The 26,115-nt window shown below is 38.7% G+C and overlaps 1 protein-coding gene across 1 annotated transcript; it reads left to right on the forward strand.

Moving 5' to 3' along the window:
* The first annotated feature begins 14,330 nt into the window (after positions 1-14,330).
* On the forward strand, positions 14,331-24,800 carry LOC145764806 (notchless protein homolog 1-like). The gene is made up of 12 exons (XM_082576484.1): positions 14,331-14,522; positions 16,329-16,463; positions 17,223-17,305; positions 17,931-18,087; positions 19,530-19,664; positions 19,961-20,116; positions 21,282-21,464; positions 22,041-22,145; positions 22,502-22,599; positions 22,997-23,099; positions 23,361-23,488; positions 24,731-24,800. Exons 1-12 carry the CDS (start codon positions 14,361-14,363, stop codon positions 24,741-24,743), a joined length of 1,458 nt encoding a protein of 485 aa, XP_082432610.1. The 5' UTR covers positions 14,331-14,360; the 3' UTR covers positions 24,744-24,800.
* The last annotated feature ends 1,315 nt before the right edge of the window (positions 24,801-26,115 follow it).

The following is a 26,115-nucleotide window of genomic DNA, read 5'->3' on the forward strand; positions in this document are numbered from 1 at the left end:
TCTCAAAACCTAGGCTAGACTAGCCTATTGAGTTAAAGGTCATACCCTAACTGAAATGTATGAACATAGCCGTAGGAGAATAAAACATTTTAGGGAGGCGAACAAAATTTTCCCAAATTTTTTCTTTGCAAATAGGCTATATACTGTACTTTCAAAAACGCAACATTGCTTACAACTTCTGAGGTGGTGTGTAGTCTACTACAGGGGTCTGTTTGAAAATTAAATTGAATTGAATGGGTCGAAAACCTTTTTAGGTAAGAGAGCCATGAAAGCTTGGAAATGTATTTCCGTGGATGCCATAGCCTATAATGCTTTAACACTCAATACAACTGACATGTAGCCTAGTGGTAAGTGATGAGTTGTAAAAGTGGGGCCATGTGTTTACTGAAGATGACAAAAAGACCGGGGGTATGGGAGACCAGCTCCCACCGAAATTTCTTTAACTTGGTACATTTTAAGCGTATTTTTAGCTTTAAATTGTAATGGAAAGTTAAGATAAAGTTGTCTGAACATGACGCCGTCACGAAGAGCCATATAGGCTACTATAGCCTATGACCGAGCCATGGGTTCCCGACCCCTGGTCTAATAACTCCACAGTCATCAACTTGGCATTGTACGAAAACAGACTACAGAGGCAACAAAACGTTCAGCTAAGGTCCCAGACTGTAAATCAACCGTTTTTCACATTGATTCAACGTCTGCAGCCCTTGAATCAATGTGAAAAACGGTTAATTTGGTGTCTGGGGTAAACAACAACAAGAAATAACTCTCCTTATATTCCTATATATTGCAGAATTACCACTTGCAAACAATCAATACGGTACATGGGGCCAACAGTTTGGAACAAGCTTCCAACTACTATAAGAAATGAATGTAAAACTGTAAAAGGCTTTAAATCAAAAATGAACAAGCTAAATCTTCCTTGAAATAATCCTATCTAAGTATTACATACACCAAACCACAGAGCACCAAACATACTAATATATATATATTTTCTTTGCCCAGCAATGATAGACCAATGTGTGTAGATTTATTAGCAAAATAGTAAGGTTGTAAATACTCCTACTGGCTTTCTGGTTCTTGTGTTTTTTGTCCACAGAAGTTCTACAGAGTCTGCAGAAGTTTTTCCATCCTCTTTGACCAATCGCCATCTTTCGGTAAAGCGGTGGCCGTGTGCTCCAACCCAGGCCCGTAACTAGGAGGGGGGCGAAGCCCCCCCTACAAAAATGTTGGCACGCCCTGGAAAAAAATGATGTTAATTAGCTCTGTTTGCTGACTTTTCAGTTTTATACCCGATTTTCTTGTGTTGTTTAATTGTAAACATTGTGTGTTTAATGGTGTGGTGGTCGAATGTTGTGTTAAACAGCCTCGAGATTTAATGTTGGTTAGATCCAAAGTGCACCAGTTTCCAACTGAGCAAAGCAGTGTGATAGCCGATCAGTCCTCCAGAATACTGTGCAGAAAGTTGACTGCCAAATACACGCCTTACTGATTTGTGATTTCCTGGTGATGGAAGAGTTAGCCTAGCCTAGCCTACTAGTTGCTGTAGGAATGGAAGAGGAAAGGGATCTGAGAAAGTTACTGATGTATGCTGTGATAGACGACATTGTTTTGGAGATGAAACTCAGATTTGCTGATAATTTATGGTTTTACACATCTGTTTGTGCCCTTTCAAGAAAAAATGAAAACTTCTTGGACCGTGAATTTCTCATTCCATTAGGCCTATAATAAATACGCAACTGAAAATAGATATTCCATCAAATTCCATCAATCAAAGGCGGAATTGCAAGTCGCAAAACAGTTCCTACATGGCCGTGTGGAAGTTGCAAAATTCCAATATATTAGCCTACTGAAAGAACTGTAGGCCTACAATCAACAACTGGCATTCCCGAATGTATAGCCTACAGTATAAACTTGCTGCTACTATGGCAGCATTCGGGTCCAGTAGTGCGGTTTGTGAGAGTGGCTTCTCGGTCTTATTTCAGATCGACAAGCCTACACGCAGGTCTATGATCCAGACGAGACAGGCGAACTTGGTCCTGTTGGGGTTTCAAAAGAAAATGACCGAGAAAATAGACCTGGACGTTTTTGTTAATAGACCCAGTGAAGTCCACCAACGTCTTCTGTTAAGGTAGAACCTAACCTGTCTATGGCGAGGATATATTTCACTGATGGTGTGAAATACATTCTCAATATTATCCTTAAAAGATTGATCCTGAAGAGATGATTGTTGATTCTGCACTAGAGAAAAAGAGGTGCAATGTAGGTTACACATTGTAGCCTACAATTATTTACAAAACGATGAATGACAGGTGCAGCGGCTGCAGCCCCATTTGATCATAGTTGAACGCCTATTTTCTATGTATAGCCTATTTTGTGTGATTTATACAGCGCATTAGAGGAAAATGCAAAAAACTAAAACGAACTCGAAGTTCATGAAAGGATTAACTAACAAAAGAGTCAACTACAAAATCATAAATTTTTATTTCACTGCAGTTTCTATGCCTATTTTTAACCATTTTATCGCTAGTTGGTGGTCGGATCCGGATCGGATGTTTTAAAAATGATTTTGTTTCTCAATTTCTATGCTGTCGTCATTATAACTGCTTAAGCTACAGTATGTAGGCTAATTGACTCTATAATGCCAGTTTACACTGCTGTTTCTATGATAATCTATGCTAATGTAAACGCTGTAATACGATTAATGTTTTTGCGTAGATATACCACATTGTGTACAAACGTCGTTTTCGTACATGATAGGGCAAGCTGGGGTAAGATGATCACGGGGGCAAGATGATCACCCCCATTTATTTTCTTTTAAAATGAAGCTTTAACGCAATGCTGCCAAGTAGTGGCAGCTCTACCAAAGCGCCATTTTACACGTAACTTTCAGCCATTTTAGACTAGTCGTTTAGGACTAGTGCTGAAAAACGTGATTTTGGTAGCTAAAAGTAAAGTTGCGAAATCACAAAAAGCAGGTGATAACGTTGTTTTTTAAGAATGTCAGAAAAGCGAAAGTATGCGCATCGGGTAGGGAGTCAATTCATAATTTAGCCTTGCTTCTTATAGCTCGTTAGTATTTTTAAGTTTCAACAGAGTGCAGTTGAAAGTAAAATGTTTGGCATGGGGCAAGATGATCACTTGCACGTGGGGCAAATTGATCAGGGTGATCACCTTGCCCCACTTGAAATAATTTTGGACAATATAATTCTGCTAGTTTGAGACTAATTTAAATGAGTGGATTTATAGTTAAAATTGCTTGCACTATTCCTGGCTAACCTCGTGAAATTCCATAAAATGACATCTTCATGAATTACTGTAATTTTATTGCAGATCTTTTGATTTCAAAGGCCTACCATAGCCTACTTCATAACATATTTACTTTTTCTTAAGAATTAGGCTATGGTAGGCTACGGGTATATAAACGAAGAACTCATCATCGGAAAGCTTCTTTGGAACTTCAATACAATGCCAATTCCTTTTGCCGATAGCTCCAGTGACTGCGATTTAAGTAATACAGAAATTGTAGAAGGAGACTTCATTATAGTAAAGATTACCGAAAAATCGTGAGTAGTTCCATATATCGCGAGAATCGACTCTTTTGAAGATGGCGAATTCGAGGGAGTATTTTTGAAGAAAATGCAGTGCTTACCAGGAAATTTTGAAAAGCTTCTTTTTGCAATTGATGAAGATGATAGTGCTTCATTCACAAAAAGTGATATTGTTCACAAATTGCCGTCACCTCACTTAAGGAGTGGAAGCGAGAGAAAATCACACCAACTATATTTTAATGCCAACCTGTATGCATTTAATTTGTAAAAACTTTGTCTAAGATTCTCCAATCAGGGCCCAACTATAAGGGAAGCACATTTATGTTTGGGGTGCAGAATAAAAATCAACGTTTTTGTATAGGGAATATCATGAAATCAGACGATTAACATTCCTAAATTAGTAATGTTTTGATATTTATGCATGCTATACTAAAGAATTGGGTTTTGTTCAATTGTACCCCATGATTTACCCTTTTATAGTACCTATGGCCCTGCTGTTGAGCAATGTGCCGTGTGTTTGAATGTTTTTTTGCTGTTCGTTTGAAAGATTCTTTTGCAGTTCACGTATTGCATACCAATCGCTGTTTTTGATAATGTCAGTCGCTTGCCTCTTCAATTTGAGGCTACACCAAGTTGATTCTTTGTTTGATAATAAACCCCACCTCACAGAATGCAAAAAATGTATGATCACCTTGCTCCATATGTGTGATAATCTTGCCCCGGTACTGGGGCAAGATGATCATTTCGTCCACATTTTTTCAAATGGCTATAGATTCTCATGCTGTTGGCTTATAATGAAAAGCATGCTACCATTAGATGCGCTGATGAATAGGCTACATACTTTTGTAATGCTGAGAATTTGTAAATATCTGTTAAACTTTGAATTTTATGGAGATTTTAACCTTACGATGATCATCTTGCCCCACCTTCCCCTACGTAAGGTAAAAGTTGGGCCCCCTCTGGAATACTTTTTGCCCCCCCCCCCCCTGGTGCTCCAAGCTAGTTACGGGCTTGCTCCAACCAGTTGTTTTATATCAAATATGTTGGACTGGATCGTCATGCTACTGTCTGTTTGTTTATCTATTTTTTCTAACGTAATATGTCGAATTTTTTTTTTCCTTCTATTATGGTTTAACGTGTAAAATATAATTATGGTAACCCAAATTTCTCATGTTACTGTGACATGCCACTACTACATCCCAGCTAGCGATGCTTGTCATTTTTGCATTAATTCAACGTTTGCCAACGTTAGATCGGTGTGGAGGTGACGAGTTTAGCTGACTGGGGTATAAAATTATCGCTTTATCAACGCAACTTTATATCAAAGCACGCTTGATATCTTCAAGACATAACTTCCCTGGGTATAATTGAATTTCAGCAAGATGATGATGTTGTTTTTGCTAGTTTGTTTTATTTGTTTTCGTCATTGATTCGTATCGCCAAGTTGTATCTATTTTGTGAGTCGTGCAAGGCCTGGTGCGTTGCGCTTGAAATGGCTTTACCCATAGTAGGATTTCTTAGTGGGGTTTTCTTTGCCTGCCTTGCTCTTCTTTAGGACTATGAGTTAAACTCATCAAGACGTGTTCCCCTCACGACCATCAGCATTCTTGATAACGCACCATGGCCGATCTTCTTCATAGCAACTGTCCATATAAATCTTAAATATATCAGCTAAAGCTATTTGGGCTAATCAAACTATAGCCTAAATATAGCCTATGTTGTTTTTTTTAATTTTTTTAACAGTTTCTTTTTTTTATTTTCCCTTTATCCTAAAATTTTCTGAAGGTGTTGCGACCGTGCCATATTTCTCAACTCAATAACATACTTCGGTCACAAGCACGTTTTAACGTTCGCGTTTTGTCGCTGCTACCTTTTTCTCGACCTTTGCTGTGTTGACGTGTATTGTTTTTGATATGATGGTCAGAAATAAAAAACAACTGAACTGAATTACTGACTGAAGGCTGACTTAACTTTAATCTGTGCCAATTTGGCTCTTGGTGTGCGCGCTTGAGCACAGACTCTGTACTTGATTCATATCAGATTCACTGCTCTGTAGTGTATTGTGCTCATCTTGATTTTGCGCTACGTGGTGGATAGAATAAAAAAACAGCCCTTCAACAAGCAGAATGTGACTGATTGCTCGGTTTGCATATGGACAATGGAATAGCCTACCTAGTTCTACCATCCTTAGGTTTGCATTTCGATCATTTTAACAAGAGTAACATAGCAGTCCACAAGGAAAGAAAGCGACGTGATACAATGCAAAATAATCCAAGAAGCTACAACCCTAACATGATCTGTGCACTGTGCAGCTTTGAAAGTTTTTGAAACCTTTCCTGAATGACAAAAGGAACAACTTTAATGTTTTTTTTTTGGTAATTTTCGTTTTGTCCAATTGCGTGATAATTAAAAGAGTCAACGCACTTATGTTAACATAAAAATATGTTGTGATAAACATGAGCCGTGTTAGGCTACTTATATTTTCATTAAACAGGTTTAATTTAATCTCACTTTAGGCTTGAAGAATGATGATATTTCATACAAAAACTGTTTTATTTTCAGTTATAAGTTGGGCGCGTGACCATGTTCGTTTCCTCTATTTTAAATTTTTAACTGAAAGTCATTACAGTTTTCACTAAGTTTTCTAATTAACCTGTGATCTTACTCAAGACAACTTTAATCAAGTTCTCAATTTCAGTTTTTTCTTTTACTGGCTTGAAAAATAAATTAAATTGAATTGATAATTTTTAAAAATACAGTGGAACCTCTGATACACATGGCCCTGGTGCTGCCAAAATAAGAATTTTCTCTTCAATTTGATAAATTTCAAAGATTGGAAAAACAATTTTAACTTTATGGCTTCTGAAAAAAGAAGGCCTGAACTAAACCTACAAACTGAAAGCCTTGTAAAATAGAGTTCCTCAGGGCAAATTGTTTATTTTTAAATTTATAGTAATCATCTTGAACATGGCAAAAACAAGTTTAAATTGGTCTCACAGTGAGAAAACAATAACGAAATGAAATTGGATTTTAAAATTTATGTTGCGGCTTTTCGGAATGTTTTTGCGGTTGTCTGGCAACACTGTATAGAGCCATCCTCCAAAATCCTCCGTAGTCTGTATTTCTGTAATGGGTATTCTAATTTTGGGCCATGGATTTGACATCCATAATAATAATGGTGTTGCAAGCAAAGCAGTGCTTTTTCACTATTTGTTGTAAATAAAATAGCAAACACAGTGAAAAAAACAAAAGAATACTACCGGTACCTGTTACGGCCAATCTCTGTACAAATCAAACGTCATATAAAACCGTTCAAGTCTACTGAATATTACGTCATGGAAATTCCTAAAGCATGTGCCAAAATTGCACCATCGTTCATAAGACCTGTTTGGACTTGTTTGGGCCTGTTTAAACAGGAAATATTACATCAGCTTGAACACCTGTTGGAATGACTTCATAATTGTCTTTCATTTATTGCGTCACAGTTACTTTCTACGTGAATTTGAGATATTGATATCTATTCTGGTCATTCGTAAAATGGTTGTTTGAAAGTTGGCCGCACATTTAACTGTTGGCTTAGTGCTTGCTAGCTGGACAAAGGTTCCGTCTTTTATCCAAGTAATCTGTTGTGTAGTGACAGTTTAAGTGGTGTAGGCGTTGCACCCCCTCGTTTTCGGTAGCCTCGGGCTAATTTTACAGGAATACACTGTTTGAAAAGAAGTTCAAGTGTGTGTTTCTTCGGTCATTATATACAGACGAACGGATTAGGGAACTTTATGTTAAAATTTTCCCAAGAAGAGATTATGGTTTACCGCTGTGACCATAAAAAATAAAAGACGATTTTGTTAGCTGGTAGGCCAAGAAGCACTTGAAGGCATAAAAAAAATAAAAGACGAAGTTTGTAGTTGGTAGGCTAAGAAGCACTTAGAAGCAAAGAAATAATAAAAGAAGATCTTATTGGTGGGTAGTCTAAAGAAGCAAAGAAAATTAAAGACATTTCTTCTCGGTAGGCAACTGAAGAACTTTAAGCTAAAAAGTAAAGACATTTCTTCTCAGTTTGGTACAGAAGAAAAATAACTTTGGCATTCATTGGCAAGAAAGAAGATTAAAGGCAATCCATCTGTGCTTGAAGATTCAAGTGGAAGAATCCAAGCAAGTTTTGTGGACGTTTGGACTTCACATACTCGTACAGCTACGGTATCGTGCATTTAAATTCTTTTTTGTATTTTTTACGGTCTTGGCAGTTAAGTTTTTTATAACTACTGTAGCCTAATAATTTTGTGCGTTTGTGTAACTTAATTTTTTTAATTGTTTAATTTAGCCCTAACATTTAATATGTCTACACTCGGTGGTGACAGGGACTCGACCGCCGTCGACTCGACTGAGTTTAAGCCTGATGATGTTCTTTGCGGTCGGGCAGGCCATTCTGGGGAGGGACCCATTAACGATGAGGCTAAGTCAGTTCGAGAGGCCCGGCATCTTAGACGGGATATTTTGACTCAAATTGGGAAACTTTCTGTGGCCCTAGGTTCTTTGAGTGATAAACAGGAACTGTTAATTTTTAGATCTAACTTATCTACTTTAGAAGAGGAATTAAGGCATTTCCATGCTCTTTTGAGTAAAATTGTTAACTCTGCAATCTTGGCAGAACTTCGTGATAGGGTAGATCCCGAATTTAACTCGTTAAAAAATAACTTCGAACAAAAAGAAAGTGATTTCTCAGATAGGTTAGATGCTGACATACATCCTGAGGATAGCGCCTCAAATGTAAGCACTAGGATGTCTGAGAGCTCGTCACGGATAGTTGCACAAATTAACCTACAGCTAAGACGAGAGGAGCTCCAGATCCAAGCCGAGGCCGAAGCAAGAGCTGCTGAGGCCGAAGCGAGAGCTGCTGAGGCCGCCGCGAGAGCTGAGACCATACGAGTTGAGGCCGAAGCGAGAGCTGCTGAGGCCGCCGCGAGAGCTGAGGCCGTACGAGCTGAGGCTGCCGCGAAAGCCGAAGCGAGAGCTGCTGAGTTCGCACTCAAAGACGCACAGTTGAGGGCTGAACAACGTAAGGAGGTAGCTTTAGCTGAATATCGTTCTGAGTTGGGCTCCCGGCGTAGCTCTAGGAAGGGCTCTTCTAGGCATTCCAGAAGTGAACATCAATCGCAGTTTAATTTACCTAACCTTTTCCAGACGCCTGTTCAATCTGTAAGTGGACCTGTACAATCCACATGTTTTCCAGCTGTTTCAGGAGGTCTTGGGGCCGCGGCTAAGGGTCTTCCGAAGGCTGTAGAGCCAAGGTCTGCCAATTACAACCGAACTCCTCCCCCAGAGCGTACAGGTCACGGGGCCGCCATTAGCAGTAATGCTTTGCCCCCTTCAAAGTTTTCTGCGCCGCTAGTTGCTGATCGCCCAGCTACACGTAATTTAGGTGGTTGTGAGAGGCGTATCGTGTCTCCTGATTTTAACGTGTTTGAGGATCGTGATCAGGCTGTGCATGTGACTGAGCCCACTCAGCCCCTTAAGGGATATAGCTTGTCTTCTCCCGCTAAATCGAGTTCTCAACAGCAGGATTGCTTTTTTGAATACCAAAATAGTAGGACGTTCTTCGATAAGGCGGCCTTGATTGGTTACGATGGTAATAATATGCCATTTGTCTTCTTTAAAAATCGTGTTATGGCCTTGATGGCAGCTTCGCCCTTTAAGGGAACTCGTTTGACTTTGTTGCAAGCAGCTTGTGTTAGAACAGCTGCCCAAACGATTGCTAATTTGGTTTCCGACACTCCTGGCTTGTCAGAGGAAGACAGAATAGAAATGTCGTTAGCTCGCTTGTCCCAGCGTTTTGGAGTTCGTGGAGGTCTTTTTGCCGAACCAGAAATTAGAAAGTATCGCTATGGTAGCAAATTGAATTCGACCTCTTCCAGTGATCTGAAAGAGTTTAAAGATGAATTGTCGCAGTGTCTGCTTTACGCGCAAGCTTATGGTCAGCGTGACAAATTGGAAGGACGTTTTGTTTTGGATTTGGCTAAGCGACTCCCGTTTGACGCTAAGCAGCGTTATCTTGACTTTTTAGGTGATCAGTATGGTGGCACTGATGAGCCTACTTTTCAGAGTTTGTTTGAATTTGTAGTACGGGAGGAAACGCGTAAGTCGACTGATTTTAGCATTATGCTAATGGGCGATTCTGGTGAGTCGCAGCAATTTAAAAAGTTTGGCAAAGGAAAATTGCCTTCATGTCCGGTTAGGCAGACGTCGGTAAAACCCCATGATAATGTGATTTCAGGGAGTTCGCAGTACTCGACTGCTGTTGGCGCACCGCGCGGCGGTGTGGCCAGACGTAGTGACATACCGGCATGTTTTTGTTGTTCATCACGTGGTCAAGTGGAATATCATTTTTTGTCTAATTGTAAAGAATTTTTGCGCTTGACACCTAAAGATCGGAGAGATGTCATTGTGAAAGCTGGCAAATGCTTGAATTGTTTGCGCCAGCATATGGTTAGAGACTGTAATCATGCAAATAACTGTCGTAAGTGTGGACCTACCAACGATAGGAAACACTATTTTCTTCTGCATGATTTTTATGTGACGTCACGTGATTCTCTGGATTTGGTCGGTAAAGATGAGGCTGGTGCTAGAGTTCCTGTGCGTAATGTTAAGATTGGAAATGTTAAAGCAGCCTTTAACCGCGTTACTGCTGCTCGTGTTTTGAATCCAATGACGGGCAAATCGAAGTTGGTGTATTGTCAGCATGATCCTGGTTCGCAGTTGACCTTTGTTTCGAGTGACTTGGTGTGCGAACTTGGTCTTAAACCGTATGATAAAGCGTCGTTTAAAATGGATACTCTGGCTGGTCAGAAACCTACTTGTGCTGACCTTGTTAAACTCAACATCCAGTCGTTAGAGACTGATGAACTGTTTTGTGATATAACCTCGGTGGTTAACCCAGCTTGGGCTGACGATGTTAAAACTTTACCCCATAAACAAGATTTAAGTGGTTTCCGTCATTTTCATGACGTGAATATGTTTCATTTGAATGATTGTAGTACTGTAGATGTACTGATTGGCAACGACAACGCTTATTTGATGTGTGCAAAAGAAGAGCGTGTTGGTGACAATCGTAGTGAACCGCATGCTTTGCTCACTCCTCTCGGTTGGTTGGCTTGTGGTGGTAAGTCACCCTTAGTTGAAAGCGTTGCTAAAGTGTGCAGAGTGCAGACGTCTTCAGAGTCGGATGTCATCTCTGGCTTTCAGCGTAAAATTGAGTCTCGCGATATGGAAATAGCAGACCTGAATAAAGTCATTCAGGATTTAACTTTGCAAAATGAAACCTGTGAATTGTCTCGCAATGATAATTTGGCTAGAGAACTTGTCGAACCGAATATTGAGTTGAAAGATGGTCGATTTGAGATACCTGTTCCGTTGAAGGAAGATATTGATTTACCTAACAATTTTGTTTTGGCGTCAGATAGAGCTGCTGCTTTAAGGAAGAAGGCTTTAAAACAATCTGAGTTTCGAGGAACTTGTGTTAATGATTTAATGTCTTCTTGTCTTGACTTGTCTGACTTGTTAAACCCTCTGGCAGATGTCTTGGCTAGATTTCGGCTTGGCAGATTTGGTTTCGTGGCCGATATGACCAAGTACTTTTTTCACATTTTGGACTCTTCAATACGTAAGCCCAATTTCATTGAACTGCTTACGTACACAAGCAGTGCTGTTCGGATCGTGAACGAACGCCCTTTGGTACCTTTGAGTGACGACCCTAGGGATTTTACTGTCATCACCCCTGCTTCACTTTTGACCCCATACTTAGACCCATACTGTGCTGTTGGGCAACCACATGATCGTGACCAATTAAGAAGGGATTATCGGTTCAATTTGTCACTTTCTCAGCAGTTTTGGAGTAAATGGATCGATTTTTACTTGCCAGGTCTTCAGGGCCGGAAAAAATAGCTAAAAATGGCCGAGAATTTGGAGCCTGGTCAACTTGTAGTGGTAGGTTCTCTCCAAGACATTGGTAAACGTGGGAAGTATCAACTTGGGAGGGTGCATGAGGTAGTTCCACAAATTAGGAAAGGGAAGCCTGTGGTTCGTAGAGCCAAAGTTGCCGTCTGCAACTATGATGAGAGTACGGGGAAAGTGAAAGTAGACTACGTGTTGAGGGATATTTCGTGCCTCGCCCCCGTAAAGAACACCTAAGTGTTAGGGTTTGAGCCTGGTTTTGTCTGCGGTGGCCGATACTTGTCTGAGCCCAGAACAGTCGGTTATTATCGCAACCATTGTATATAGCGTCATTTTTTGCGTGTACCTATGGTACCAATTTCATGTATCGTCGTGTTTATTCTTATTGCTGTTCATTCTTTGCATGCCCTTTGTAGTTACGTATTAACTTAAACGAGAGTGATTCAAACAATTTGTGTATCGTGTGTTTTATTCATTGGCTCACGATTGTCCTTCAATTCTTTTTTAGTTATGCCATGTTAGACTGTCATAAATAGGGGCCGCTATGTTACGGCCAATCTCTGTACAAATCAAACGTCATATAAAACCGTTCAAGTCTACTGAATATTACGTCATGGAAATTCCTAAAGCATGTGCCAAAATTGCACCATCGTTCATAAGACCTGTTTGGACTTGTTTGGGCCTGTTTAAACAGGAAATATTACATCAGCTTGAACACCTGTTGGAATGACTTCATAATTGTCTTTCATTTATTGCGTCACAGTTACTTTCTACGTGAATTTGAGATATTGATATCTATTCTGGTCATTCGTAAAATGGTTGTTTGAAAGTTGGCCGCACATTTAACTGTTGGCTTAGTGCTTGCTAGCTGGACAAAGGTTCCGTCTTTTATCCAAGTAATCTGTTGTGTAGTGACAGTTTAAGTGGTGTAGGCGTTGCACCCCCTCGTTTTCGGTAGCCTCGGGCTAATTTTACAGGAATACACTGTTTGAAAAGAAGTTCAAGTGTGTGTTTCTTCGGTCATTATATACAGACGAACGGATTAGGGAACTTTATGTTAAAATTTTCCCAAGAAGAGATTATGGTTTACCGCTGTGACCAGTACCAAAGGTAACCTTGAACAAGGGAACAAACATCAAGAAAACTGAGTCAATACCGTACTACCTAAGGTACCAGTATATACGGTACGGTACCTATATCATATAAAGCACAGGGCCTGTGGTTTAATAAAGCATTAACGACAAGGCAGAAACGATCATTCACACAACATAGCATAGAAATACTTGGTTTAATTATTCGTCCGTTGCTCAATGTTGTCAATATCAGCAAGTTTCGGAGTTGTTGCTTTCAGCATAATGTTATAGGCTAATATTTACAATTTACTTTCAGGAATGTAACTTTAAACATACGCATTAGACATTAAACACAAAAACTGCCTACTTAAATAATTCCTACAAATTCTCAAAAAGCTGTCTCCAAAATGGGATTTCTCTGAAAATTGAATTTGCCGAAACGGGTCATTCAGAATAAAGAATTATAGTCTTTGTACTCAGATCATCTTCACCCTGTACTCATTATTCCACCACTACCATACTCGGAATGTTACTGTTACGTTAACAGCTATGTATGATTGAATCGCAACACTCTGCGTCTGCTCAATTCCTGTTATCTGTTGTGTCGCAGTGTACTGTATGTTGTCGCAATAGGCCCAAAATAACACAGGAGCAGTGATGTACGCGCATCAAAAAATATTGACGCCGTCAGCGTAAATGCAAACGTTCGAAAAACCATACGCCGTATGCGTCAACGTAACTTGTAAAAAAAGTTGGCGGCGTCAACGTCAGTGCATACACTAGCGTAAACTCATTTTGTTTGCTAGGTGCCAAACATTCACACGGTATAAACCACTCGAAACAAACAAGTTTTATTTTGAATTTTCACGAAGAAACACAAGCATCTGAAAGTGTTCATCTGACATTTTGCTGTGTTTTGGTTCCAATATGTCTTTGCCCATTGAAAAGATTCTTTCAACTGCAGTGCTGGAAGGTATTGGCGTGTTATAGCCAAAAAAATACATTAAAAAGTATGTGTTGACGCTATGCGCTAAAAAACCGCGAAAACTTTACGGCATAGCCTCAAGCGCAAACTATCCAAAAAAATGTGGCCGCAAGCGTTAGCGTAAACAAAAAGTCTACGCCGCAAGTCTACGCTGTGGCGTAGAATTTGCGACGTATACGTACATCTCTGCAGTCTGCACAGGAGTATTATTAGTGTATAATATTATATTTAGCAACATTGGTGAGGCCGTAGGCTACTACGGCATTTTTCATGTGCTTTTGATAAGCATAATTAATTTGACTCTTATGCATATGATATCAAAACAATCTGTTCTGTTGAAGCATTATTGAATTACTTAGCCTTTTAATTTAACGTCCAAAATTGCCCAAGTGATCATACAATAATGAATTGCATGAGCAAGAAAATAGCAGCGGAAATATCTGATGCCGGTTGATTCCAGAAACCAGTCCGCAAATAAACGTTTTTTTGTAATAATTCAACGATTAAACCTTTTGATAAAGCATGTCCAGTGGCACCACATGAAAACTATAATTCACCATGGTGAGAGATTGATATCATTAAAACAGTCGGAAAAGTACTGCTTTGAAAGAAAGATTAAAGCCACTGAATTTAAACAAAGCTAGACCAGCAAAAAACAATTTGTTTAAAGCCAAAACAATTAGCTAGAAACAAACATTGCAGTAAATCATTGTTATCAAAAAATAGTTGCTTGATACTTCAATGCATTTATTATGAACTTTTATTCTAGTTTTGTTGGACCTATATATATATAGTATTTTAATTATGTCTAAAATGGAAGTAGAAGAAAATTCTGAGGAGGTGGATAGTAGTGTTCTTGTGCAAATGCGTGATGAAAATGGAGATCCTGCAGGTCCACCGCTAGATGTCCCACTTTCAGTTACCTCAAAACAACTCCAGTTGATATGCAATTCCCTACTAGAAAATGTAAGTGTAATTATTTTATATAAAGTGTATTTTTTCTTAGGAAGCTGATTTCAGAAAATGCAGAGTTGGTAGATATATCAGCCCTATTGATTGTTATGAAAGGAATGCCTTTGGCGTTATCTGCTTGTAAACTACATAATTATATATATAAACTTATAAAATTATATAATTTGGCTAATGTAATACTGTAAACATAAGCTGAGTTTTATTGTTCCAACTATGATAGAGTTTTGAAGACATCTCAACATGCTAAGCGGGCTTTCGGTTCTACTGTGCAGTGTAACGGAATGGCCCGTTTCGGTGAGTCCGAATCGGTGAGTCCGATCCCTTAACGGGGGATTTTTTCATTTTTTTTTTAAATTATCGGGTACCGTAGCCTAATTATTATTGCCGTTTTAGGGTTAGAGGTTAGGAACTCATCGAATCAGACTCACTGAATCGGACTCACCGAATAGTAGCAGACCCGCAGTGTAAAACCAACCACAGTAATTGATCATGTTTGTTAGTTAATTAGTTATTTTTAAAACATAATTTTATTTTTATTTTTCTGGCATTTCAGTTGTGTTGTCTGAAGAGTGGTTATTTGTGGTGGATGGAAATATGTCATATCTTATGATCCATTAAGTGCACTTCATGAGTATCAGAACACATACAGGGTGATTGAAAAGTAACTCCCTATTTTAAAAAAACTATAATTTATTTTTAAAATATAATTTCTACAATTAATGAATATGAGAAGGAAGTATAATGCATGGGCTTTTATTTAAAATTCGATATGGGCGCCTTTATTTGCCACCAGCTTCTCAAGTCGACCAGGAATCGCATCAACTGATTTCGCAAGAAACTCTTGCGGGATGGAAATCATAACTTCTCGTATTCGCCCTTCAAGTTCTTCCAAATTTCTTGGTTTGGTTGAGTAGACTTCCTCTTTCAGCCAACCCCAGAGAAAAAAGTCGCAGGGTGTTAAGTCAGGACTTCTGGCCGGCCATTCGTGTGAACCGCGACGACCATCTTCCAGGAAATTGAGCATTTAGCCATTCACGAACAACAATAGCAAAGTGTGGAGGAGCTCCATCTTGCATGAAAATCAAATCTTCAATATTTTCCCAAGCACTGATAATTGGCCAAATTTCATCTTTCAACATAGCGAGGTACCTTTCGGCATTCATGGTATCGCGAAGAATGAAAGGACCCACAATCCTATCAAAAGTCATTCCACACCATACCGTTACTTTGGGTCGATTTTGCATTTTTTCACAGGTAACACGAGGATCTTCTTCCGCCCAGTAGTGGCAGTTATGACGGTTCACAAATCCACCTATGTGGAATACAGCTTCATCACTCCATAGAATATTTTTAAAGAGGTTGGGCCAATCTCTAAACCAAGCCAACATTCAAGCCAAGCCAACGTTCCTGTAGAGTAAGACGTCCAGCCATTTTTGTAGGGTTTTGAAATAAAATAAATTTGAAAAGATTGAAATTGAACAATATTTAAACAAATCTGAAAGGAAAACAAGAACATAAATTAAATTGCCATACATTAAGTAATATATACACAAAAATTGAGAAACATGATATAGCATTTGAATAAATTGTATTTATTTTAAAATAGGGAGTTACTTTTCAATCACCCTTTAGTTAGCTAGTGTTAACATCTATTGTTTGAACTTAACTCTTAAATGTAATGCTCTATGCAATATATCCATAAAATAAAAAAGTATGGCAACACAATTTATTCAGCAAAAAACTGTTTGAAAGTTTATTGTTGGTCAAGTCATTTAATTTGCTAATTGTTTATATTTTTAGGAGGAAGAAACCCCATATGCTTTTTACATTAATGATGCAGAAATTTTAAATTCTCTTCAAACTCTTGTAGAAAAAGAGAAAATATCCACAGAAGGAACAATTCAAATTATTTATCAGCCACAAGCCATCTTTAAGGTTACTCTTATATATTCTTGTGTTTACTATTCTCTGAATTGCAGTAATGTTGTAAAAACTTCTGCCAGGTATGCATGAGAATTATTTATGATCGTAATAATTTCATTTAACTTTCTACAGGGTGAAAATCATAAACAATAAAATTATGGTCATGCATCCACAAATGGATGATAAATGTTTATTTTTTGTGTGGTTTGAGTGAAGGTATTTTGAATAACAATTTGTAACAAAACAGTCATTGTTTTTATGTACAAAAGTTCCTTAATTTGTTATACTAAGTACTACTCTACAACAGTATCATCGCCGATGCGGCCTTTGATGAACTAGACACTCAGTTTGTAATTTTTCCATTGTTCCCAATTTGTGCAGTATCCCAAAGTGTTCTTGGTTAACTGATAGCTTTATTTTGTTGAAAATTACATGAAAATGTCATTTATTGTCTTCCACGACCAGTCAAGCACGTCTTCTAAGAAGGCGACCGCTTACAGAGATTTTTCAAACTCTTCTTTCTGATGATGGGATCAAGAAAATTGAGCTGCATTTGAGTTATGCTGATAGATTTATTATCTTAATGTATATACCGTACTTGGTTTAAAACTTCTGCATTTGTGATATGATCAGTCTGAAATCCAGAGCATATTAAACCATTTAGCTGCTTCAATGTTACGCCTAGTTTCATGTTGAAAATGAAGAAAAACAATAGATAAAATGTTATAACCCTTGTTTGCATGTAATAGTAGACTATCTTAAATTGTGTAGGTAAGAGCAGTGACAAGATGCACATCTTCCATTGAGGGGCATGCTGAAGCAGTTTTATCAGCTAGATTTAGTCCAAATGGAAAGTAAGATACAGTATTAACTACACATTTATTTTAATACTTTACTGTTCTACAGACTGTCCTAGTAGCCTATTGTTTTTACTTTAATGTTTACTGATCGCATATTGTAATAGGCTACTGTAATTACTAATATATATGTTTTATATGTAAAATTTACCCATTGTACAATGTACATATACCATGTGAACTTTTAGTCCTAAAACTGTCAAATTACTAACTTACCATGTAGACGTAATAAAATGTTATGTTAGGAAAATCCTAAATTCGCATAAAAATTGTGTGGCACTGCTAGTGCTAATCAAATGACATAGTTAAAACAAACAATTATTTGCTGGAGCCACTTCGTTTTTGTACTCAGTTATTAAATTTATCATGCTACCACCTACCAAACACCAAATATTCAACTTTGTAATTGTCTTGCTTTCTTCTAGTTACTGCAGTATATATATTACAAGGGATTTATATGAGCTGTTTCACTAACAAGCAGGGGAATGGTCTTAACAAGCAAGAAGGAGTGGTAAAATGTCATATCCATCGGGCATTGTTAGGGCATAAAACATCAAAAAGTTTTTAGTCTGTACCAAATAACCAACTTGGAAAAAAATTTATCGGTCTTTGTTGTGTTCAGATACCTAGCCACCGGATCAGGCGACACGACTGTAAGATTTTGGGACTTAACCACAGAAACTCCCCACTTCACCTGTAAAGCCCATAGACACTGGGTGCTGTGTATCGCTTGGTCTCCTGATGGAAAACGTCTTGCGTCAGCGTGCAAAAATGGACAGGTAATGAAAGCACTTTTCGTCACAGTTGCAGCCTACTTTATGTTGTGGAACATCTATCAGCTGAGGCATCGATCAACTTTTTTTCAGCAGTGTAAACTGTAAAGCGTTCTAGTTCTTCTGCAACACATATCAAACGAGTTTACTCCTTCCTTCCCAGACAGCAAAATCCGTCACTTTTACATTAAGTAATGTAAAAATTATTGATTTTCTTGTCTGGGTTATCAACTTTCCGTACAGTTCACTTTTCGCAGCCGCATGTTGTTATTGAAATACGTAGTGTCTGTTGCTGACAAAATAATAAGCCGTTTGACCACTACCTACATATCGGAATGGCCCGATTCGGTGAGTCCGATTCGGTGAGTCCGATTCGGTGAGAGCCTTTTTCGGTGAGAGCCTTTTTCGGTGAGAGCCCTATTCGGTGAGTTTTTTTTTTTAAATTATTGCGCGCCGTAGCCTAATTATCATTGCCGTTATAGGGTTAGGGGATAGGGGTTAGGGATAGAGGTTAGGGGTTGGGGGTTTTTGGGGTTAGAGGATAGAGGGTTGGGGGTTTTTGGGGTTAGGGGATTGGGGGTTTTTGGGGTTGGGAATTTTTGGGGTTGGGGTTTTTGGGGTTTGGGGGTTTTTGGGGTTGGGTTTTTTTGGGGGTTGCGGTTTTGGGGTTTTTGGGGGGTTTGGGGGTTTGGGTTAGGGGTTTTAATTAGGCTACGGTACCCGATAATTTTCAAACAAAAATTCAAAAAAAAACACAAAAATCCCCAACCCCAAAAACCCCCAACCCCTAACCTCTATCCCCTAACCCCTATCCCCTAACCCTATAACGGCAATGATAATTAGGCTACGGCGCGCAATAATTTAAAAAAGAAAACTCACCGAATAGGGCTCTCACCGAAAAAGGCTCTCACCGAATCGGACTCACCGAATAGTAGCAGACCCCCTACATATAGATGCTGCACGTTTATTAGGCTACATGCAATTCTGCTGTAGTGTATAGCTCTATTCATTTTTCTAAAAATCATATTTTTTCGCCTTTTTCTTGTCTTCCCCAGATGACACAAGGAGTCGTAACATCGCCATCGAGCTTTTTTTTTTAACGTGTGCGTGTACATGTTTTGCGATACCTGCAGCTTTTTAGTGGTAGACCCTTCCAGATGACAAGACTTTGAAATTCAATTCAGAAAATTTCAGTCACTTAACCACTTGCTAACAGTCTGATTGAAAGGTTTTTTTAAACTATGAGCAAATCTGATGCTTAGAAAATTTCAGTCAAACAGCAACAGTCGTAAAAATATAACAAATGAGGCTGCATCTCCTGGTAGTCATTGGTGAATTTGTGGCAGTTGTTGGTTCGTTGATACAGGTGGTTTGCAAATTTACTCTCACGCGCAAGTGTGCGCACTGCGCGTGTATATGTTCTGCATGTTGTGATGTTTTTATGGCAGGTTTGTATTTGGGATCCTAAAACGGGAAAACAGTGTGGAAAGACAATGAAGGGTCATAGGCAATGGGTCACCTCATTGTGCTGGCAACCCCTCCACTTGGATGGGACCTGCAAAAAGCTAGCCAGCTCATCAAAAGTAAGATACAGTAGAATTCGTCTAATTCGTCCGTTCTCCTACTTCGTCACTTTTTTTCTAATCGCCTTGAGGTGACGAATTAGGCGAATTATACTGTACTATGCAAACACTTGAATCGGAAATGTAATAGTATACCGGTATAGGCTGTCTATTTTTGTATTAGAAACGTGGTTATCTCGGATTTTACGATAGATGTCTGACCAGAATGTGTGTTGGATGAAACTCAGATGCCATTGTATAGTCGTAAATTTTTATGATAATCTCAGCTCGTTAAACAGCAACTAAGTATTTTCCAGGATGCCACAATACGCATTTGGGACACAATTTTGTGCCAAAGCATTCTAATCCTGTCGAGTCACTTACAAAGTGTCACATGCATACGGTGGTCGGGCGAGGATTTAATATACAGCGCTTCACAAGACAGAACTATAAAAGTCTGGCGATCAAACGACGTAAGTTATTGATGCATTGTCAGTAACTAAAATAAACTGTTCTCATTTTGAAAAGGTTGATTTTTTTATTGTCGTACATGACATTCAGCCTTATTATTATGAAAGAAATAATTAGCGATTTATTTTACACCAGTGATGTGCAAAATAGCGTCGATAGAAAGTCTCCACAATTGACGATTTTCAGCCAACTTTCACAGTTTTTCCGGGCTGTGCTCTGTAAAGGATCGAACCCTTCGCATGACAGTTTTGCTTGGTTTCCTTGTTTCGTTTAGCTTCCTTGAACATCTTATGCAAGCATCTTATGTAGGAAAAGTTTTGTGTTACAACCGAGTTATGTAGCGAGAGGTGAAGATATTTGAACACGTTTCGCGGGCTTTCGGTTCTACAGTACATTTTGAACCAACAACACCGTTCTCTCATCGAGAGCACGCTTCGGTGTCTTGACGACAAGACATCTCTTTCCAAATAGAAGCAGTTGACTTCATGGGCTGGCTGTGTAGTTTTTTCGCTTCTTGCTGTCTATTGTCTTGTTGCTTCCTCTACCCTTTTACTGTACTCTATGTTGTCTCCAGGGATGCAAAATGACATGATTGTTTTTAATGTTATTATACCAGTACACGTTTTAGGTCAAAGTTTCTCGCTTTGCAACATGCAATGTGTTGGAATTTTATTTTTAAATCATCTTCATCCGTTGAGTTAATTTCAGCTCTCAGTCACTCTGTAAATCTTCTCCATCCACATCTTGCGATTCTTCCAACCTCCTTCAGTTCTTCAATGCTCATCCCGCTAACATTCAGGTTATCAAGCCATCTCGTTTTGGAACTGCCCTTTCCTCTTTCTCCCCTGACCAAACCAAGCATGACGTCTTTTTCTAGTGATTTACATCTCATTACCATTATAAATTCTACCAAAATACTCTTTTTAAATAACATTCATCCTATCAATCCATTTAGTCATAATCTAATGGATAGTTGGTCAGCAAAAAGTAAATTTTCAGTTAGCCTGATCAGTGATCATCCTTGCAGAACTAGGTTTATCATCCTTATAACAGCCCTTGCGTCACTGAAGTCACTTCCTATTCTGTATAGAGTAACTGCCTCCCTGGTTGAAGCAACTTTCATATTGCAGCAATCGCTCATCATGTAATTTCTCTTTCACATTTTAGGGTGTCATGTGTCGCACACTGCAAGGTCACGGCCACTGGGTCAATGTGTTGGCGTTATGTACTGATTACGTCATGGACACCGGTGCCTTCGATCCTGCTTTTGCTACAATTGTCCCGAGAGATAATTTGGACAGTGCCGATGTTTTACAAGAGAAAGCTCTCAAACGCTATAAAAGTGTTATGGTTGGTATTGCCATCTGGTGTTTGTGGAAGATTTAAAATACAGTTTTCAGTTAAATTTTTATTCGAGATAAAGGCGTTATTCACAATATAGCTTGTTCCTTTAAATATAATCGCAATTATGTCTCGATAAATTTGATCTTGTTATTTTGTGGAACGAACGCTATTGGAATTGAAGCTATTACTCCAATGGGGAAGAATTACTTTCGTTCTACAGTACAGTAACTAAACGTTTTTGGTGAAGTATGAATGATCTTTATCTATTATTATCTAAAATTTGGTTTTATTCGCCTTCATGTAGCTTAGCCAGTATGGGGACTAGTTTGTATGAACAACAGTAAGAGCTATAAGATAATAGCTGTTTGTGTAAAGTATAACTCGGATCAAAATGAAGCAGTCGAGTGACAAATCCACTTTGCTGTACTTACTACGTGAAGGTTTTTAGTTTTTCTCCACAACAACAACAAGTAAGTTACCGCATTGTTTAAACACATCTAAACGGAAAACTTGTTGGAAAACAAAGGAATTCTACGTTGAATTAAACGCTGTACGCTCGTTTCGATATCTTCTACCTTGCAGGGCAACTCTTCTGAGCGTATGGTTTCCGGTTCAGACGACTTCACGTTGTTTCTATGGAATCCTTCACAAGAGAAAAAACCTCTTGCCCGAATGGTGGGCCATCAGGTGCGACAAACATTGTTCTTTTCACCGCCTTTGAATCAATTTTATTGTGTAAGTTTTGTATTATTTTTTAAATTTCATGGAAAGTCTCTTCATCAAAGCAGTGACCGCTGCAGCCCTGGTTCAAACCTTAATGTGATCAAGCATAGGGTTTTAAAAATAAAACGACGACCTTTGCAAGCGTCTAACAATTGGAAAAGATGCATTTGCGATACTACTTGGGATGATGAGTTGAAAACGTGACAACTGAAAATAGCATCTAGGGAGAGATTTGAACTCTGGTCTTATGCTGTCAAGAAGAGCGCGCAACGATTAAACCGATGTGGAACTCGATTGTTTTCAAACAACTTTTTGTTTAGGCTTTAGTCAATGACGTCAAGTTTTCCCCCGACGGGAGGCTCATAGCGTCAGGATCATTTGATAAATCCGTGAAATTGTGGGACGGAAAAAGCGGAAAGTGAGTAGAATGGTTGCGGTTTTTATGGCGTTCGGAATGTTCTTGTTCCTTTTTAAATTTTTTTACTTGTGTTATTACATTTTCATTCATTTTTATCTGGTTTTGCAGTAGAAATTATCAGCCTTGTATTTCAACAACTCTCTCGAACTTTTCAGTTCTAGGATGCATTATTTGGTCTTTTTTTCGAAATTTCAATTACAAACACAATTAGACAACGAAAGTCTCAATTACAATGAGATATGCAATTTAACTCTGCTGCAGATAGCATTGATTTTCGCCTTAAAAATGCGAATGTTATTTCTGCCAACGGAAACTTCTGCCAGGCTTTCTCACCACCCCTATTACTGCTTATTGTGATGATTTTTTCTCTTTGATTTAGGACCTTTTTGCTTTGCAGATTTTTAACGTCTCTACGCGGACACGTGGGTTCCATCTACCAGTTGTCGTGGTCTGCTGATAGCCGACTGTTGGTCAGCGGGAGTGGAGACAGCACTTTGAAAGTTGGTGTCTAGTTTTCATTGTTGTTTTTAAAAGATGGCTTGTTAAATCATTAGGAAGCAACCCAGAGCAATACGACATATATCGTGACGCAAAAGAAGCAAAAATGCCAACGTATTCTGCTGTACATCTAACCCTTGTCAAGCATATGAAAAGTTGATGTTTTCAGTATATGGAACAAGCGCAAGTGCAAAACCTCGACACTAGAAAGTCAAACTAACGAGAGCTGCCAGACTACTTGAATTAATGATGTTTTTTTTCAGGTTTGGGATGCCCATACGCGTAAATTGGCACTGGACCTGCCCGGACACGCAGACGAGGTGTACGCGGTGGATTGGAGTAATGATGGTCAACGCGTGGCTAGTGGAGGAAAGGATAGAGTTCTAAAAATGTAAATGTTTTTCTGTGTGTATATTCTTCATGCTTCTACAGGGTGGCCCAGCGAAGTGTAGACTAACCTTCATATTTAAATTTCAATAGATTTCCTTACTACTAAATGATTTGTACTTACAGACTTATACTATAGTATAATCAATCCTAGATTACTAATATTCTATCAATTTTAATTGGTATTCTCTAGTATTATTTTCGTTTGGTGGTGTTAGAAGTATGATTCAGGCAATGTTTTTTTCGTAAATTGTTTAGTGCAGAGTCACTTGTAGCAAACTACTAATTTAAACGGAACGGTTGTATGTTAGCAAGCACAGATAGGATAGTGTTGATAAGTGAAATAGTGCTAATTGCCTTGCCCCTGTAGTATTTGGCAGTCAGGTAGGTTTGTTTGTGCATGAGCGTACAATGGAGTGGTTTAAACCTACGGTACCAAGTAAAACATAATAATTAAAGTGTTGATGTTCTTTTTGTTAAGCCAGTTTTGTTGCACCCCCCAAAGTGTTTTGCTTTGTTACGCCTACCTATTTAAAAATGATAGGTTAGTAAAACTTAAAGTGTTTTGCTTTGTTACGTATTTAAAAAGGTTAGGTTATTACAAGTTCAAATAACTGTAATTTTAGGAAAAAATGGCTTTCAAATGTAGCTAAGCAAATTAAATCTCCTAATTTGTCAATTCTTGTCCGAGTTAAAAAAAAAGTCAATTCAATGAGCATGCCAAAGTTTCATGCTAGCTTCTGTGTGATGTAAGTTCTGCGTTGAATGATCCCAATGTTCATGACCATTGCCAGTATTTTTGATTAAACATCTTTTATGTTTTTGGTTTTTGTTCCGAGCAAAGGACGTGTAGCAACGACATAATTGACCTGTGTTTGCTAATAATTAGCCTAGCCTACATTTGTGTTGTTTTCCTAATTGGTCAAAAAGTCTGTTAAAGTAAACCACCTTTCCATATTGATGCAGTGGAAATACTCATTATATAATCATAATCATAGATTTTCTTGCCTGTAGGGGCCTAAAATTATTTTTGCCTCGGGGCCCATAAAGGGCTCAACACAGCACTGCCTACTGTAAATCGTCTTTTAAAGAAAGTTTCAGTTAAACATTTTCAGAATGTTTCTGTAAATGGTCTTTTTATGCAATTGAAAAAAATTTGAATCTGCTCTTTCTGTGTACCAGGTTTTTTTAAAACTAAACTGTTTCAAAAACAATTTATGTTAAACTTTTTTTTTTCTGTTTTCAGATGGAGAAAATGAAGAATCTGCCACAATTTATTTTTTCCGCTTGTTTTTGAATAAATTTTTTCATCAAGATTGTTGGTGTGAACGAAAAAAACAGAGGGCAGCTGATATAGCTACCAACTGAGAGCAGTTTTTTGAAAGTTTTTACCAAAAGTAGCTTATTAAGTTTGGTTTTTGCCAAAAGTAGGCCTATAAAGTCCAGCCTGATTCAGTTTATTCTTAATATTTAGGGTAGATGATGATTGATGAGATGTTAAAAGTGGTACCGGTACAGTAAACGCATTTTCTACTTAGGTAACATTCTCAATGCAGGTGGAGGTACCGATCTCAGCTCCACCACCGGGCTGAAGACAGCCTGGACTAAATTCAAACAACTACTGTCCATATAGGCCTACGCACCGACAAAGGTATCCCTCTTCTCAGTAAAGGCAGGGTCAAAACCAGGTGTTGTTTGCGTGCGAACGCGATGGTAGAATCAAACGAAATGACCACGCAATGCTGCGATGAATCCGCGACATTAGACCACAAGAGATCCAATACACCCGCTCAGACACGCTACTTGCTAGGCTAGGATTGCCAAAGATCGAGGATGTCCTTCGCTTGTCTCCGTTGGTTTTGACATTTTGAAAGGAGCAACGGATAGGTAAATCTACCGAGATGTGCCACTTCCCAGCACAAAGAAGCCTAGACGTCCGAGGAAGACGTGGGATGATACAATAAATGAAGACAGGAAGCGGTGGCAGATGACCAACACTGGCCTCCTAGATCATGGGTTCTTAAACTGGGGTCCGTGGACCCCCAAGGGGTACGTTTTAGGCGGTCCATGAAGAGTAAAGACCCAATGGAAATCTTAGTGTATAATTTTAAAAATGGAATAAATTTTTCAAAAAAGAAAATAAACTTTTTGAAGAATTTGCGACCGAGACTAACCTTTACTACATGAGAGAAACTGGAAATGCTCTCAATACCAGTGCTGCTGAAATTCGAAAATTCTTTGGTTGAACATTCTCATGGGTAATTTGAAGTTTCCTCGAATCCGAAAGTTCTGGCAACCCGCCACCCGTAGGCTATTGACCGTGTAGCCCAGTGGTTCCCAAACTTTTTTGAGCGCGACCCAAATATGAGTTTGGTGAACATCTCGCGACCCAAGACGCAGAAAATCTGTATAAACAATTTCAGCAGTCTATACTGTTTTTGCAATGTTTGCCTGCTTCTTCTTCATCTTCTCTTCTCTCGTTGACTTGTAGTAGCTTAGATTGGCAATGCCTCATCGTGCAGCCATGATACGGTAGTTGGGTCCGGTTGTCAAATACGGTACCGATGTTTTCACTTGGAGGCCGTAAGATGAGACATTCGTGGAGTATGTATTGCATTGTTTGTTCTACCG

Source organism: Aplidium turbinatum, chromosome 2 (assembly GCF_918807975.1).
Source record: "Aplidium turbinatum chromosome 2, kaAplTurb1.1, whole genome shotgun sequence".
Lineage (NCBI taxonomy): Eukaryota > Metazoa > Chordata > Ascidiacea > Aplousobranchia > Polyclinidae > Aplidium > Aplidium turbinatum.